Source organism: Phalacrocorax carbo, chromosome 10, assembly GCF_963921805.1.
Source record: "Phalacrocorax carbo chromosome 10, bPhaCar2.1, whole genome shotgun sequence".
Classification (NCBI taxonomy): Eukaryota; Metazoa; Chordata; class Aves; order Suliformes; family Phalacrocoracidae; genus Phalacrocorax; species Phalacrocorax carbo.
In genome coordinates, this window is record NC_087522.1 from 21,064,745 (window position 1) to 21,082,649 (window position 17,905).

At 39.9% G+C, this 17,905-nt stretch overlaps 1 protein-coding gene across 6 annotated transcripts in view; it reads left to right on the plus strand.

Annotated features, from left to right (window-relative positions):
* The window catches only part of SIPA1L1 (signal induced proliferation associated 1 like 1), a 233,176-nt gene extending 215,587 nt beyond the window's left edge, over positions 1-17,589 (plus strand). For 5 of the 6 annotated variants that reach the window (XM_064462380.1, XM_064462375.1, XM_064462376.1 and 2 more), the window contains 7 exons: positions 3,864-4,097; positions 5,180-5,345; positions 8,681-8,924; positions 11,350-11,496; positions 14,048-14,162; positions 14,660-14,741; positions 15,490-17,589. In XM_064462380.1, coding sequence (XP_064318450.1) covers positions 3,864-4,097; positions 5,180-5,345; positions 8,681-8,924; positions 11,350-11,496; positions 14,048-14,162; positions 14,660-14,741; positions 15,490-15,633 — 1,132 coding nt within the window. In that variant the 3' untranslated portion in view covers positions 15,634-17,589. The remainder of the gene's footprint in view (positions 1-3,863; positions 4,098-5,179; positions 5,346-8,680; positions 8,925-11,349; positions 11,497-14,047; positions 14,163-14,659; positions 14,742-15,489) is intronic. The other variant, XM_064462378.1, reaches the window with a different exon arrangement.
* The last annotated feature ends 316 nt before the right edge of the window (positions 17,590-17,905 follow it).

The following is a 17,905-nucleotide window of genomic DNA, read 5'->3' on the forward strand; positions in this document are numbered from 1 at the left end:
CGATACTTGAGAAATACTGCAACCCTCACATCCACATTTTTTATTTTGGCAGAGAGAAAACAGACTGACTTGTGATCCTTTTATTTCTTACTTTTGAAGAATAGAACATCTGTTTGATGCCTCACAGTAAAGCAAAGGCAGAGTCTGGGCTAAAAAGCTTTCATTTTGTTTCTCATGGCATCCTCAGTTGGTGGTTACACACTGAACAGCAGTGCTGAGCTAAGGAGACCCTGGCTCCAGCTGTTTGCTCCCAACTCACCCCTAGCTCTTCTTATGGAGGCACAACAGCTTGGAGCTGGAGGCTTCTTAGACTGGCCCTTCCAAAATGTAACCACAGCTGCTGCCTTCAAGGAGGTGAGGGAGGGGAGACTAAAGGGTGATTCTGAGCAGGCTACTTTTCATGATAAATGAGCGGCTTAATTGGTGTGTGTCTCTATCAGTTTCTAAGTTGTTATCCTTCCTTGCTCCTCACTTTTTTTTACCTTTTGCCTGTGGATGCCAGAACATCTGTAACGTCTTTAGAGTCGTGTTTCTGCACAGGAAGAAAAGGAGTTTGGCCCTAAAAAGAACTCGGTGACAAAAGAAAAGAAAATAACCACAAATTAAAGTGTTTGTGTCTGTAGAAGACAGGAGCGATAATTAGTGTTCAGATCATTTGATGGTGCATAAAAGAACTTGTACCTGAGAATTGGTGGCAAAATGTAAATTATAGTGATTAACTTTCACAGTAGAGCTTCTGGCTGCGTTTTATTTTTCTTCTCCGCCCCCATTCCCAAAGTCCTTCCTGATGATTGTGCAGATTTCTCATAGCATCCCAGGAGAACTGCATTATGTAGGCCAGTAATTATACAGAATCATTATAGCTGAATGTCATTAAATGAAGCCATATGCACTGATGGCATGAATTCCCTAGGAAAAAAATAAAATCAAACTTTTGTTTCCACCTAAACTGTATGGTTTCTTATAGTCCTCTTACCAAAACTAAAAGGAAAATCACGGCTATTTCCAATCAAGTATGGTTTTCATATTTTCATATTTTTCATATTTTGTCATATAGTATATGAATTTTTCCTTAATCCTTGGCATCCCCTCCTGAGGAGGGAGGTGAGGCACCAACAGTGGCTATCTCTGTGCCCTGAGAATATGACTGACTTTCTTCCTGGTATAATCAAGCTGGTCCAAGTGTCAGTTACAGGATGAGGAATCCTCTGCATGCTTCTCGGTGTCAAATACTCTTAATAACTTCCCACTGCTACCATAGAGTTCTAGCTCCAATTTGGTTTTTCCAGAGTTTATCCAAAGCCTTTTGCTCTCCAAATACACCCTCTGTTGACAAGTGTGTCTCTTCATCTGCCAGTATTCTATTGACCTGCTTGTGTTTACTTGTAGGGTGAAAAGATTCAGTCATATCCACAGTTCTGTACCTAGTTCCTGAGGCAGAAAATCCTCCCAAAATACTGTATTGTAAAACCCCCGCTCAAAGTATGCAATACATTTTTTTTTAAAAAAAATGTATTTTAAATTGTACGCTAATTTTCTTGCTTATTTGCCAGGCTGCTCTTGGCATCTATTATTCGATACATATTCTAATAAATATTAAGGTAATGATACTTAAAATACACAATGTGTATATGCAATATGGTATATAAGAAAATATTATATTTATTATATATACATATTAATTTTGTCTATAAATTTTACATAGAGGATACCCTCTTTGCCTAGTGACATTAAGGTTCAACACTACCAGCCTATCTATGAGTTGTTACTGGTCTTTATCAAGGACATTTTCGCATAACTAGCACTTCCTTGAGAACTGCCTGATGGATGAAAGAATTCTGAGATGTGATCTGAACTTCCCTTTTCCTACACTGAAGTAAGAGACTTCTCCACTTCCTGAGTGTATTTAGAAGGGGGCAAAAACGGGGGGGGGGGGGGGGGAAGCCCCACATGTTTGCTTTAAAGATGAGCATCTTCCCCAGATCTTGGTGGTTTACTTTTGCGGTGGTGATGCCTCACAGATGGGCTGCTTTACTTGGCACACGTAGGAGTTTTATTTTAGTATTGAAGAAGAAGAGAGAAGGGGAAACGAAGAGAAATCTACTGCCTCTTCCCCTAGCTCTTATTTTTCTCTGCTTTCTTGCTATAAATTATGTTTACTTATATGTGTTGCAAATACAAAGGTTGTGATGGTGCAGCACCAAATATATGGGCTTGATGGATAGGAAAATCTCTTCCTATATTTTCGCAATCTGCCATCTTCTGAAAAGGCCTTTCAAATATACAGGTGGAGGGAAGGAAAAAACAATTCTATAATACAAAATCTGTATTATTGTCATTTGATTTGCATACATATGGGGAGATGCATCTTGCCCCGACGTGGGGGACTTCACAGCCATCAGCCTGTACATTAGATGGAAGCACGGGCTGCAGCAGCCAGTGGTGTTTGAGATGGGAAGGTTACCGTCCGCTCAGACTCCTTGTTAAATCCACCGCATTTAGCTGCTGGGCCTCATGGTGCTTAAATTGAGCCATGTGGAAATGAAACATAGTTGAAGGTGATTTTTTTAGACTCCATCTGTTTTCAGAGGAGAGAGAGGGGAAACTCCAAAGCATAAATTCTCCCTGTCTGAGACACCTAGTTTAAGATGAGGAGAATTGCCTCCTAAGGATATTTCTCCATGGACTACAGCAGGAGCCAGACAAGTGGTTAGATTAGATAACTGTCTTCTGTAAGGCTAAATGTAGGTGAGATTATTTTCCCAAGTGGCAACATAAATTTAACCTTAAATTCTCTTTTTCAGTAAGAGAGAGATGTGACAATGCATTGTTTTGTCAAGATATGAAGAGAGTGGCGAAGAATTTTCTCTTAAGCTAAGAATTAAGTGATTATTCAGAGACTTTATTCAGCCTTCCAGCTACTTATTATTTCTCAGTCAGAAACTGTTCTTTACCATGGGGCCATCTGTTTCAGATTCTTTCCTTGCAGTGTTGGATACAGGGATGAAAACATGGCTAAACTGTGTAGAGAGCCGACAGAAAACTGGTCTCCAAATACATAATGCTATTTCAGTACTAAGGCTGTACACAAAGTTTCCCTGTAACTGTACTTAGAAATGCATGACCTTTTAAGGTTGTTATAGTAAATAATGTCTTAAGCCCTAGTGCTCCTGATATGACGGAAGTTGCATCAGATTTGAATATCGGCATAACTGAAGAGTAGCTCCCATTTAAAGCCCCCCTACTTCTTCCAACAAAAAGCTGCAGTTGGCCAACCCAACTCTTTTTCTGTCTAGACAAATTGTGATACATGTTAGAGGCCTGCTAAAACATCTTAGTTTGAGTCGTCTTTTGCAAAAGGTAACTGCTTTTCAGGCAAAATCCAGGCAGCCCTCTGCTGAAATATGTATGTTTCTTCTTTGGTTTGTTGTGGGGTCTTAAAGAGATGTTTCCTGATGTTTAAGTTCCTTCAAAATATGTTTTCTTCCACAGCCAGGAATTCCAGCAAGAAATTGGACTTGGGTTCTTTTTTCGCTAATTCAGCTACTTTGTACTACTTGCACTATTTTTAAGCTGCCTAATGACTGTGAAGCCTCAATTTCCCATTTAGGAAGGCGAATGAGGGGAGAGCGGTATATTGCATCCTTAGAGATTGCTTGCAAAATTTTTCATTCCTATGTGCAATGTTTTTAATGAAACATTAGTGGAAGGCTCTCAAGAAGACCAAACTGGTTTTGTTACTCTACCCACTATTGATAAGGGTATAAGATCTTGTGCCCACAGTTCTGCTTTAAAAATAGTTAAACAAGGTGCGTATATACACATTTGAGGCAAATTTTGTCTTTATTATGTTTTTCTCCTAGTACCATGAGCTCACGACACTCTGCCAGCCCAGTTGTTTTTACCAGTGCCAGAAGCTCACCTAAAGAGGAGCTTCATTCTGCTACTTCTTCCCAGCTCGCACCTTCTTTCTCCTCTTCCTCCTCATCTGGTCCTAGGACATTCTACCCTCGCCAGGGTGCTACCAGCAAGTATCTGATTGGATGGAAAAAGCCAGAAGGGACAATAAACTCAGTGGGCTTTATGGATTCAAGAAAGTAAGAGTGTTTTTTGATTCTCTTGCTTGGTTATTTACTTTTGTTAATAAGCATTGAGATCTGTGACACTTCCCCGTATAGAAGAGCTCAAGACTATTTAATAGACTGCTTAGTCTTCTGTAGAACTTAATCTCTAATTTACAGTTCTGCAGTTAGGCTTAAATATTTGATAGTTGGCTAATCTAATTCACAGTTAAGTTGTAAAAGATTATTTTTTATCATTTCCAGAGAGCTGTATGGATTTCAGTCCTATTAAAGCTTATCTTTTCTTGGGACTTCTTAAAGGTGACTTAGAAATGCTGTTTCAGCAAATATTAAAAATCCACTTAACATAGAGCTTGAGTTCTTACTTAAGCTGCTCATCCCTGTAGTAGTACCGTGCATGCTAAGCATTAGTTCTGTCGCACTTCATGTTGCCTTGTTAAGATTGCTGCCAGTATCCAGTCTAACTGGCTTAAAGCAAGCCAAGAGCTCTCTGAGTTACAATATGCAACCATCTCTTTTGGAAGAGAAATTGAGAAACAACTTACTAGTGAAAATATTGTTCCGTTAAGTCTAGCATGCCTTGGAAAGCAAGTGGTTCAGGAAGCCCATTTCAAAGTAATTTATTCAACCCACCTTGACACTTACCGGGTCAAGCACAGTATCCCTAGGGATACTGATAACTGGCTGTCAGAAGGAGATGATGAAACTTCGTGAAAACTGCATTATAAAAAGCAAGTTAAAAGATTAAAGAAACGTAGTGATTTGCTGCTTTTGGGCTTAAGACATTTATACATTTATAGACATTTAGTTTTGTACAGAATATACATTGTTTTAATGGATTCAGTCCCTTATTGGGAAAATGTATTATGATAACCTCTGAGTGTATTGCTAGTTGATTTTTTTAACAAGCTTATTGCTTCAGCAGGTGTTTATGAATTTGAGGCTCTGCTGTATTAGCGAAATTCCTTCCCTCTTCCGTGCCCCCGACCTAGATTTTTTTTCTTTGAAAATCTTGAGGGTGCTATAATTCTTGTTTCATTCATGCCTCCTGCCCCAGGGCTTTGAGACCTGAATGTGTCTGTTCCGTTTCATTTAAGACGTCACCAGAGTGATGGCAATGAAATGGCCCACCCTCGGCTACGTGCTTCAGCGAGAGATCTACGAGCATCACCGAAACGAGCATCCAAGTCCACCGTTGAAGAAGAGCTGAAGAAACTGATAGATCTTGATAGCCCAACACCTGAATCCCAGAAGAATTTTAAGGTATGTTAAAGAGAGTGTCTGTCATCTGGCTATCCCTTGTCACGGTTACGTGAAATCTGAGAATACCTGGAGAACAATGTACAGGGCCTCCTCTGATCCAAGTCATAGTTCAGTTCTTACAAAATAGAAATGTGTAAAGTTGTGCTTTATAAGAATTTGATGATCGAGTTCACTGCTGCCTAGACATATTAACTAATGTAGCAAATGCATCATCATTTGGAAAAGGATGAAGGCTGTGAAGCTTTAAGATTGCTGTGTAGAAAATGCTGAGTGCTTTCAAAGCAGAAGCGTTCGTTCATACAGAGCTTAGTCACTCAGACTTTGCATTTGACTCAAGAGTTTCTCAGATAGGATCTTTCCTGTTCTCACCCATAACAATAAAATAAAATGCAAGGCATTCCCTGAATTCTCATCATGGACAGAAAGTCATCTTTTTGTCCCAGACTTATCTATAGAGAAGCACGCTTGGGGAACAGTTTCATTATGACAGTCACTGCAATACTGTTACAGTTTTGTGTGCAAATTTAAAGAGAGTAGTACACGAAATTGCAAAGAACGTTTAGGACTGCTGGCTCATGGAAAGCCTGTAGTGTTGTCTTACGCATTTAAATTGTTCTTCTCTGATTGCATCGCTAGACAGTGATTTGTTGACCGTATTGAAACTCCTTGCAAAAAGCACGCTTTTGCAAGGCTTTTATGCCTCTCTAATCCTGTACTGCACAAGGACCAAGAATGCTCCCTAATCTTAAGCAAATATCTACACAGAATAAATAGAAATGTTCCCTGATGTTTTTCAAAATAGGTATAATAGCACAAAAGTGCATATATTAATTTTAAAAATCTATCATTTTGAAGAGCATGTCTTGATTTCTACAGTCTCCATGTTCAGTCAGTGCTTAACAGCTCAGGCTCATCACCTGGAGCCCAAATGGTTTCCACAGCAACCACGCAGAAGAGAGCGCTGCAGCTTCGTTCTTTGCTTATAAAAACCCAAGTGGCTTATTACAACTTGTAAGTGCTAGGCTCCGTACACAGACTGTTTCAGATGTCACCTTTGAGGCTGGAGGGAAAAAAAAACCACCTTGCCAATGGCGAGATATCTTAGGTTTGTGGTAGTTCTGCGGGGAGCGGGACACGGGGAATGTGAGCATCTCCTCTTGGTTGTTTTGAGCGAGGGGGTTGTTCTCATGCCAAGAAATTCCATTCCGTTTAAAGAGGTGACCTGAAGACCATGAGAAGTGTATATTCCCAAGTTTGTTGTTTTTCTGCTTTGGGGTTGGTGAATCAATTCTTACCCTGATCTTTATTTCCCGGTGGTTGTAACAAGAATGTTAACTCAGGTTACACTTTTAATAAATTTCACCAAGTTACTAACATTTTATCACACCAATAAATCTTTTCCATTTTAAAATTAACTGTCATTTCTGCCCACTGCATGATTTCTATTTCATCTTACAAAAAAGTTCTGACAGCGTAAAAATTTTTTGACAGTGTAAAAAAATACAAAATAATTACAATGCCCTTCATCCGTTCACTGCACAAAAGCCAAAAATCCTCCTTACTGTCTGTTGGCTGCTAAAGGCTTTGTTTGCCAGTAGAACTTGTTCTAGGCTGTGATTATTTTGTCTTGTGTTGGTTTTTTATCTTCCCAGCCTTCCTTATCTCATTTCCTACTACTTATGTGTTGTATCTTCTCAGACAAGTCACCCTTCTTTTTCTCTTCCTCTGCTCTATTACCAGAAGACAATTCCTACCGGTATTGCCTCTGTTTCAACTCCATCAGATGTTCATATCTGTGCAACCTTTTAGTCTCAAGGTCTGATATTAACAGGTGGTTCCAGCTCCTAATTCTTTAATGCTAAACAAACTGTATGAGTAAGCACTGCTTGACTTAGCAGCTTTTTCTTTGCCACTTCAGGACAAGTGCTGGGAGGTTTTACTAGATCATAACATGAACTTGCTGATTGAGCTTTTAAATTGCAGAATAAAAATCAGCTTGATTCTCAGTGTAACATTGTGACAACCGTCTACCAGAAGCTGTAATTTCTGTAGTGTTAACTGTGTACACAAGGTTCATACTGTGATGGAGATGTCCTGAGGGAGGCAATGCAGAAGGGAGAAGTTGACGTAATACAAAGTTGGCATGGGATATGGCTTCTTGTTCCTTCCTTGTCTTTTGATAGTAGCAGGTTTCTGGAAGTAATCTTAATTGTTTCTGATCCTTAATCCATAAAAGCAAAACCTGCAGCAGTCTTTTAATATTAAAATTTGTAATGTTTGGGGAAAAAAAAAAATTCTGGCAGATTGTCTTCCACTGTACAGTACCAATAGTCCCTCCTCCACACTCTTGTCTCACCTTGTGGTGTGGGATTTTGATCACAGGAATAGAATACCATCTGTTGAAACATTTTTTTACTTTTTCTGAGAAAACTATTTTTCTGTGCATGTGAGCAACTCTTTATAATGTGTGACTCTTTCTGGAAATATTATTCTCTCCTCTTTTGTTTAAATTTGCTTACAGAGCAAATGAGGGTGGTGAGGTCTTCCTTTCTGTTTGCCGTTTCCCCATGAAAGCCTGTGGACCAAATTTCAACCAAACCATGAAGAAATGTTATGTCTTAGAGATAGTTACATTGTTACAGGTTTCATGAAAATTAGCCTCTCTGCTGATGGGAATGGTTATGCGTTCTTTGATAGCAGCTTGCTGGCACCGGCCAGAGAGCACGTAACTCCGGGCTAACCCCAGCACTGCTTTCTCCTTTGTGGAGTGTGGAGGAAGCTGGGATGATGGTGGGGGAAAGACTCAAGTTCTCTTATTCACGGGCCTACCTATTTAATTTAGATTCAAATTCTGCTGAAGAATCGAAGCAGTGGTGGGTGTTCCTAGTTGTTCAGTAATACAAGACTTAGTTGGCATTTGCTGGTGCTCTGCCTGCAGGAAGGCAGCCTCCCCCAGGCGCGAGGGAGAACTCTGGTTTTCGCAGTATTCAGTCTGTTTCTGTAAACGTTATCTCTGCTACACATCAGCTGTAGAACTCTATAGGTGAGGGCTGCCTGAGATTTCCACTTCAGGAGAAGTTTGAAAGGTATTTAAAGGCTAGAATGCAAGATTGCCTAAAATAGAACTATATATGTTATCTAGTTGTAATCTCCTTCAAAGCAGATTCCTTTAGTTCTTTTTTCTATCCACTCTGAAAAAATACCATGTTAACACTTGCTTTCTTATTTAAAAATGGAAAAAAAAGTTTTAAAAAACTATTTCAACATAGACTGCAAAAGGTTTTTTTATTGATTTTTTTTCTCATTTCTTTTTATTTGTTTTTATGAATGTATAGTCACACACTCTGTCCTGTCAGTCTCCCTTTCCCAGCACTCCTACCACAAGGCGTGCCTTGCAAAGGACTTTGTCAGATGAGAGTATTTACAGTGGTCAAAGGGACCACTTCTTCACCTCGCGGGCCTCGCTCTTGGACCAAGCCATGCCAAATGATGTCCTGTTCACCAGCACGTACCCTTCTCTCCCAAAGTCACTGCCATTACGGAGACCATCATATACTTTGGGAATGAAATCACTACATGGTAAGTACATTTCCCATTTTTCTGCTTTCAAAGGAATCCTTTGTGAATCATGTTAAGGGAAAGTGTGTTACTTCCATCTTGATTTTGCTGAAATGAGGAGAGGCAAGTCACGTGCCTGAAAATATAAAACAGGATATGGAAATTGTGGGGGGTTCCCTCACTTCAGAGGGTATAAGACTGCATGACTGGTCATGCAGTCACCTTGTGGAGGGCGCAGAAGAATTTGCCTCATCAGCTGTAAGTTTTCACCATTTCTTCCAGGAGTCATCTGGAGCAGTTGGACCAATGGGCAGATAATGTACGCCTGGTTACCCACCAGTGACAACTTCAGGTGTCAGTTCCTTTAGTGCGGGACTATGGGAACAAAATCCTATTAGGAAAATAATGATATAAAAGTGGATAAATACCGGTGGACATTTGGATGTACAACTACACTAGATACAGCTTTTATTCCACCAACTGCTTTTAAATTCACTCCCTATGCATTTTACGGGACTTGAGTTACTTAATTTTAGTCACACATCAACAGCTAACAAGGAAAAGTTACTTGATAAACTGCTGTCAAGAAGGCGCTTAACTTTCCCCCATTAGTTTACTGAAAAGTCTCAGTAGGATTATCTGATAGGTTGTGTGTTGCTGCGTGTGAATGTCTCAGTTGGTGAGAAAGGGAATTTTCACAGGTTCCTGCTGTACCTCATAAGTAAATGTGTACTAAATGTGTTTTCCAGAAATAGAGCTAGATCTCACAGTGTAGGATTCTGCAATGTTTTCTGAAGAAGTACATATCTGCTCTAATTTATTCATGTTTTGGTGTGTTTCAAGACGAAAAAGCAAAGCTATCAATAGATTCAACTCACTATAGTGGGCCCTAAGCATGGTCTGCATTTAGGTACTTAAGATACATGTGACAGTGAAGGCTGCGGAAGAAATCTATTTTAAATTCTTTTCATCTGTCTGTGATCACCAGGCGTCAGCTTTCAGTGTTGAACCTGACATTTTCATGAACTGTTGTTTCTGTATAGCATGTTTCTGTTTGTAAGAGTTAGGAAACTGAGCTCTCTTCTGCTTTTTATATGCACAACTATAACGTTGCAGACTTCGTAACACTTGTAACTGGCTGGTGGATTTGGCTTCTGAGGTCTTGGGGTCAGAAGAATAACTACATCATCTGAGTAGAAGTGGAAAATAGCACTTGGTGTCTTTTTGTTTAGATGCCTGTATTTTCTAAAAAGAAACCACAAAACCTTCTTTCGCTGTCAGGTTCTCTTCCACACCAAACCATTGCTTCTCCTAGCACATAAGCTTCTACATTTCTCAACAAAACAAGGTCTTCCATTTTCTATAAAATGCAAGCCTGCATGGTGAAAGAAGGAGCTATATGAGTGACACACGAATTGTTTGGCGCACACACACACCCACCTTTGCTGAGAGAAGGATTAAGTAGAGCTGGATATTTAATGCCACAAGTATTTTTTGGCTTCCAGCCATACAAAATTATTTTAATTCAGAGAGCTTAATAACAAAGAACAGCCATTCCAGAGCACCTTCATTTGTTTTGAAGATATAACAGTGAGCTAAAAATACACTATTTACTTATCTGTCTTAATTAAAAATCCAACTCCCACTTTTAAAACAGGTAATTTTTCAAATGGTTAGTATTTTCTTCAAATTCTGTGTATCCCTTCACTAATCATAAATATTTTCATGTTAAGAACTTCCCAAATAACTGCCCTTTTTGGGGGGAGATAATATTAACACTGAGGATTCTTGTATTGAGCTGAACTTACATTTATAAAAAGTCAACAGACACAAGAGACAAAAAAAAAAATTGTTAAGATTTTTGAGCAAAGTGAATGCAGCGTTCCGGACATTGTTCCAGGCAGCAATATTATTTAGCTGAAGTTACTAGAAAGATATTTTAGTTATTGAAGTTACATAGTTATTAGACTATTAAGGGGGGGGCCCTAAGTCTGATCCTGTTGGTTTACGAGATCATGGGGGGGGGGGAACCCACAATTTTGTGTTTTTACAGGGGCAAATAGGTGCCAGGGAGTGTAGTAGTCCCAGCAAGCTACAGAGCCGTCCCAAGTATCTTCAGCTTGTGCAGTGGCAGGAACTGCTGGGTAGAGAAGTACTGCCCCCAGCCCCAGTGCTGGGGGAGGGCAGAGATAGGCTTTTGAAGTGCTAAGCTGCAGGGATTCTAGCAGGTTAAAAGGGAGCTGAATGTCCTAGTGAGAAGCGCTATCTCAGAAAACTAGCTTGTAACATGCTGTATCTGGTCAAGTGCAGTTGATCAAACGTTCTACTGAGTTCTGGTTCCAAAAGTGCTATCCCAGAAAAATTAAAAATAGGGACTCATTAGTATTAAGAAAGGAACTCTGCGGTTTTTTTAATGGAGTTTATAATTTGTTCTGCATTACTCTAGGAGAATTTTCTGCCTCAGACAGCTCCCTCACAGATATCCAGGAGCAAAGACGGCAGCCCATGCCAGACCCTGGTCTTATGCCGTTGCCTGATTCTGCCTCTGATCTGGACTGGTCAAACTTGGTAGATGCTGCCAAAGCCTTTGAAGGTAAGTTTTCAGAATATAATACTTAGAAAGCTGGTTTTTGTGCATGCTTCACTAAGGACTGGGGTGTTCGGTTTTGGCTTTGGGGTTTTTTGGTGGGTTTTTTCTTTGGTTTTTTTTGGTGGGTTTTTTTTTAATCTTGACTCTTCCTTTTGTTGTTATTACTGTTTCTACTTAGTCTGAAGCTTAAGCTCATTTAGAATAGCAACTCAGGTCTTAACAGCCTAGAACTTTGTATGTAATAGATACCATTTCTTCATACTGGAATCCCTCTGTGCTATGGTTTGGCCAGATCTCTGTGAAAATGGCTACTTTTCATGTCCTGTAGAGCAGTTGCAGGCATCACAGCTAGGGTGGAAAAGACATCTGGCATGAAAATGAAAAAGTAAAGTCAAATAGCAGGGGAAAAGCACACGAGCACACTAATGATTGCTTGCTTACTGCACTGGCAAGAAGTTTCTGTAGTGCCAAAGTGCGCTGCCAAGGTAATTTGGGAAATCTGCCTTGTTCGTGTATACTTTTCCATTGCCATTCTTCCCGTTGGGTACTCTGAATACATAGACTTGCAAATAAGTGTCATTTTATCCTCTGGCACTTTCCATCTCTGTAACACTTAGTAAACTGAAGAGAACTGTGTAAGCTGCCTAGATGTATTTGAATTTAAAATTAAATACACTTCAGCCCAAAGGGAGTGTACCTTACAGTTACTATAATCCAATGGAAAACCTTCTAGGTGCATTAAACAGAAGTACCTTTTCCTAATCTCTGCATAAATGGCATCCCACCTTCATGAAAGTGTTTTCACTGATCTGAGTCTTTTAGACTGCATGGTTGGAGAAGGCTGTGAAGTAACTTGCTTTCTTGGCTGTTCTCTAATAGTAGCCACATACATCAAGACAGTGCATGTCTAACCTGGTGTTCAAGACACATGTGTGCTCTGCTCTATTGCCATAGGAGTTACAGGATCAGCATGTCTCATATTTCTGCTGTGCAGTCTTGGGAAAGAGTATTCAATGTAAGCCTTAGTCCTCAGGAGATGAATTTGTAGTGATGTTTTTTTTTTACCACTACACAGGGATAAAACCCAGCTTTTAATGCATTTCAGTGTGGTTGGCAATTTCTGTTTAAAAGATCTCCTGGTTTTGGTTAGATGTATTTGACTGTCCTCGTTAACCTGAATCCCTCACTTTTGTAGGCCCCAATCTCACTTGTGTTTCTCTTTAGAAGTGTGAACAAAGTGTGGTGAAGTTAACAAACTGACAGCTCAGATTATGAAAAGCTGGGGTGATGTGTTGGCTGGCACCATCATCTCACCACTGTAAAAATATATTGGTTTGACCTGGAGAGGGAACGGCTGTCTCATGTCAATATAATCCCAGTCTCTAGTCTCTGCCAGGTACCAGTAGGGATTAACAAGTACCAAGCAGCCTAAATTCTGATTTGTGATCCTGGACACCTCTCTTCTACATCATTGCTTGGTGTCTTCAGCACAAGCCCCTGAAGTTACAAACAGTGATATCTGCAACCAGCTGAAACAAAAGCTGCCAGGAGTCCTGAGCTACACCAACCTTCAGTATTTTCATTCAAAGGAAAAAAGAGAGGAGCAGGAAAAATTCAATCAAATACCAAGGCACGTTAATTTAAGCCTTGTTGAAAGCGTAGAATCAAAATTTCCCAAGCATAAAAAAAGATACTGTTCTGTTTCCAGTGAGAGACCAGTGGCTGCTGAGGGAGAGATATGTTAATTTATTGAACTAAAAAGAGTTTATGTTACTAATTGTGCTAGGACACTCCAGAGGTAGGGGCGGTCGGTAGTTTACAGTCACACCACATGTGATAGTGATTTAGAGATGTGTTAAAACACTGACCAGTTACAGGACAAAAAAGCATAGACACAAGGCAGGAAAAGAGGTTTCATGTTCCGATCTGAAAATGTTTTCTAGGGCATAAGGGAAAAAAATTCAGGTTCTGAAAAATTACATTGTTCATTTTAGTTTCCACATGTAAATTGTGCACAGTGAGCTTTTCTTTCCTCAAGATAAAGGGATTCTTTATGGAGTGAAGGAAGTTAAATATAGCTACTGAGTTATTGGGTAGTGTCATGCAGTTGTACCCAGGAAGTTCTGTGTTCTGCACAGCTCCTGCTGTTCCAGCTTGGCTTCTTGCCTTTCTTGGAACTGGCCTTGGGTGGACTTTGCAAGGGCTGCTGGAGTATCTCTGCTTTGCAGTCTCTAGCATCTCCCTCCTGGAGAGCTTCTTAGCCTGAGGGTGATGCATGATCTGTGTGAGCATGCAGCACTGTGCCAGAGCACAGTACTTGCCAGAGCACTGTACTTGTTTGTTGAATCCAATACAGTGGAGAGCCTGGTGCAAACACTTGCAATGCTAGTTTGCTTCCATCAACTGGATACTGGTATGTCGTATCGTCACCTTATCTTGCTTGCAACAGACTTCTTGGATTGCTTTGAGATCCTGCAGTGTAGCTGTTGAGCTGTGCATGAACAAATAATCATTACTGCTGCCATTGTTCTTCTCTCTATGTTTGCCTCCTCAGTTCAGCGAGCTTCATTCTTTGCTGCTGCTGATGAGAATCACAGACCTGTGAGCGCTGCCTCCAGTAGTGATCAGGCTGAGGACCAGCTTACTGCACAGATAAAGCCTTATACAGGGTAAGTAAATACACCAGATACACAGGCTTCCTCACCTACAAACTGAAGAAAAGAGTAGGAATGTCTTTATTTGGAAGCCATCTCCAGGCTTCACAGAAGAACTCTTCACAAGTTCTCATGAAGATGGTGGTGGGAAGTGAAAACAAAAGAACCATAAGTACAGCTGAACCTTTTTGCAGGTTTTTTTCTTGTCTGAGATGTTCATGAACGTGTCCAAATCAATGGTAATTCAAGGCACATATAATGAGTAGAAGTAGAGAGAAGTCAAGCGATGGGATGGCCCCAGTTAATCATGAGTTAAATTTGTTGTGTTGATGAATGTGCTGCACGTGTTCCATGTACTCTTTGTTAGGTTCTTTTTGTTCATTTTGTGAATTCTTACTTGTACCTGAGTGCATACCTACATAAAGCCACTTGGTGTGGACAAGGCTGTTAGCTACCCTATGCGAAGACAGTAAATCATGTCAATACCTATTCTTGTTTCCTGCTTTCAACAGTAAAGAATCTCCTCCAAGTCTTGCCTCCAAAGTGGACCAACTGGAAGGTTTGCTGAAGATGCTGCAAGAAGATTTAAGGAAGGTAAACATTTCATCAACATAAAATCTGTCAGACATAGATTTAGTGCTGATAGGTGATGCTAACAACTGTGTAATCCTGCTTTGCCATGCCTGAGCCTGTGACAGTCTCATCCTTGTATGAGGAAGACATTTCTTTACTACTTTTCTCAGGCCGTACTTCTAATTATGTACGGCTAGGGTGGAGTGTCTAAATTTGTAGGCATCTGATTTCTCTGCTTAAAGTAGGAGGGTGACTCAGAGTACCGCCACTCATAATTCAGGTGACACTGTGAAAGGCTTGAAGTTAGTCCATGTAAATATATCCTGCTGATGTTGAAAACTGAGAGTATTATCTAAACATATTTCTACTGTGGAAATTTCCTGTACTATGTTACTGCCTGCTTGGTCCAAGAAGCATCTGCTGTGGTCAGATGAAAAGTCTCTTAGCTGGTGAAGCATTTACAGGAATATTTCCTACCCCTTACTTAATGATCAGCAGTTGTACATACAGAACAGGGCATGCCCCATTTTATTTCACGACTTGAGGAGCCAGCTTCTGTATTAGAATTTAATCTAGAGAAATGGTGCTCATTCAAGCAAAAAGTGAGGAATGAAATGTCACAAATGTCCTTTAGATATAAAACTGTGTGTTACTGCACATAAAATCCTTACAAAGAACGAGACTCATGCTCTCCTAAGAGACTCTCGAGACTCTATATAGGTAGGAAGCATGACCTAAAATTTCCACTAAGATCTATATTTTTCCTAAGGAAAAAGAGGACAAGGCCAGTCTTCAGGCTGAAGTGCAACATTTGCGGGAAGACAACTTGAGGTTACAGGAGGAATCCCAGAATGCAACTGAGAAACTGAAGAAATTCACCGAATGGGTTTTCAACACAATTGATATGAACTGAGAACACTGTACAGGGAAGGAAACTATCTGTTATGAATATTATTACTGGGACTTAAGCTTTAATGCCACCTTAATCATGACATGTGAAAGTATAGTCAGAGCACTTCCCTGCCCTTCATCCTCCAATAACCCTTTTTTGCATCTCTGCGCGCACTCAGAACAATTGCAGATCAACAATCAATGTCTGCCTTTTGTAGAAAAAAACAAAGTAAATAATTTTAAAAAGGTAAAATAAAAGTTTAACTGCTAAAATGTGAATGTCTATTTTTTGCACATTGTTTCTTTATCTGTCATGTACAAAATGATTTGGAGGTTGGACCAGGCTTTGCTGTTCCATCTGCCTCTGTTTCCATTAACTCCCTTCTCTCTGTTTCAGGTAATCCGCTTTTCCTTGCAGCTTTGGCAAATATTATGACATCTAGAAAATTAGAAAGAAATGTTTATTTTACTGCTGCTCCTACATTGTTTTCTGAAGTATGCCACAGACAAGGGGATGTAATGCAATGTTTTAGGTGTCTCCTTAGAATTTGCGCTTGATTGCTTGTACTACCTTCCCATACATTACAGAGAACGCGTGTCCATAGTGTATGGTACAGTACAACCAGCATCATAACATTCGGAGAGACTAGAGGCGTGAGCCATGGGTGAGGCATATTATCACACATTTATTGCATTAGCATTTCTGGTAGCCTTTGTTTCCTGTGGAAACAATGGCTGCAAGTAATTTTACAGTCAGCAAAACTAGGCATGCTGCAGTTCATACTGTATCGGGCAAGCTGAGAGATACTGAGTACTGTTGCTGTACTGCTTAAGTATAGTCCCCTTCCCTCCCAGGGGAATCTGTTGCTTGCATATGTGCAGAAGACTTAGGCTGAAGTTGTAAAGAGATTTAAGATTTCTTTCTCCTGAACTGTTTCTGTGAAAATCCACATAAACCTTCTCTGTGCACCTGCCTTCCCATTCCATTTCTCCGAACTTCTCAAATCACAGCAGATTTGAGAAATGTTTATTCAGTGGTGTGTTATTACATGAGAGGTCTTATAAATCTTTTACTACAGTAGACAGAGGAATATGTAAAGGTGAATTAAGAAGTGTGTTTTCCAAAGTACTGGGATAGGACTGGAGCCCTGAAATCCCCAATCCCCAGTGAAACTGTCTAGCATGAGATTTCCCAAACTGCTTCATGCCAGGCAAGTTAGTTCCATGTTCTTTGAAGGAACAGCTAACTTGCCACAACATGTTACCTCTCCAGAAAATACCTTCAAGGTGTCAGAATGTGACTTCTAAGCACCGTGGTCTGAACAGGCATTGAGCTGTGCAGCGTGCTGAGAAACCTTTTCTACTCCCCCCTGAGGATACAGTCACTACCTTAATAAATATTGCCTTGCATAAAGTGCAGAATATTTGGGGGTTAATTTCAAGAGTGCCCCCTCCCTGCCATTTACCACATTCTGAAATAGACAGATGAAAATCATCGGGCATAGTCTTGTCACAGAAACTTCCAATCTCTTTCCAAATCCCTTTTTCATGCTCTTTATATCTTGCTCCATACAAGTACACACTACACTTCAAACTCAAACTTCATTTGTGATGCTAATCCCCATGGAGTTCTCTAAAGTTTTGTCATGGAAATGGATCTCTTTGGAACTATTTCTGGAGTGCTTTTGTAAAGGTTTAGAATGTCTTGGGTTTTTTAATGACTTGTATGAAGGAGATTTATATAATGCCTGATATTATTTGTAAATGGGAAATATTGCTAACATCTCCAAGCATCCTGAAGTCTTGCTTTTATTCTCTTTAATTTTTAAGTTTGGTTTTTATTTTATTTCAAAAGATATTTTGGGACTTGGGGCAGACTATTTATTAGAGTTTTGCAACAGAGTTCTTCTTGTATGATGCCGCTGAAGGCTACTTGTAAAATTCTGACAATAAAACTCATTTTAAAGGCTCTTCTAAACCATTTCCTTCTGATTTTGTTGGGTTTGTTGTTTTGAGACTTTCCAGAGTGTCTGTTTCTTCCTGCTTTCTTCTTGTGCCACTTTTCTTGGTGCTCAGCGATAGGAGAGTTTCGTTCTCTGTCAGATTTCTGCTTTTTATCCCTTTGAAGACCATTACTTGGTATGTATACACACACTTCATCCCTTGATTTCTTTCTTGTATTACTGCACCAACTGTTGGGTTTTTTTTGCGTTTACAAGGTTTTGTTACCTTAAACAGTGACTCTTGAGTTTAACCAGGCTGATACGGTTAAGGAGGGGCACTGGGTTTTTTTT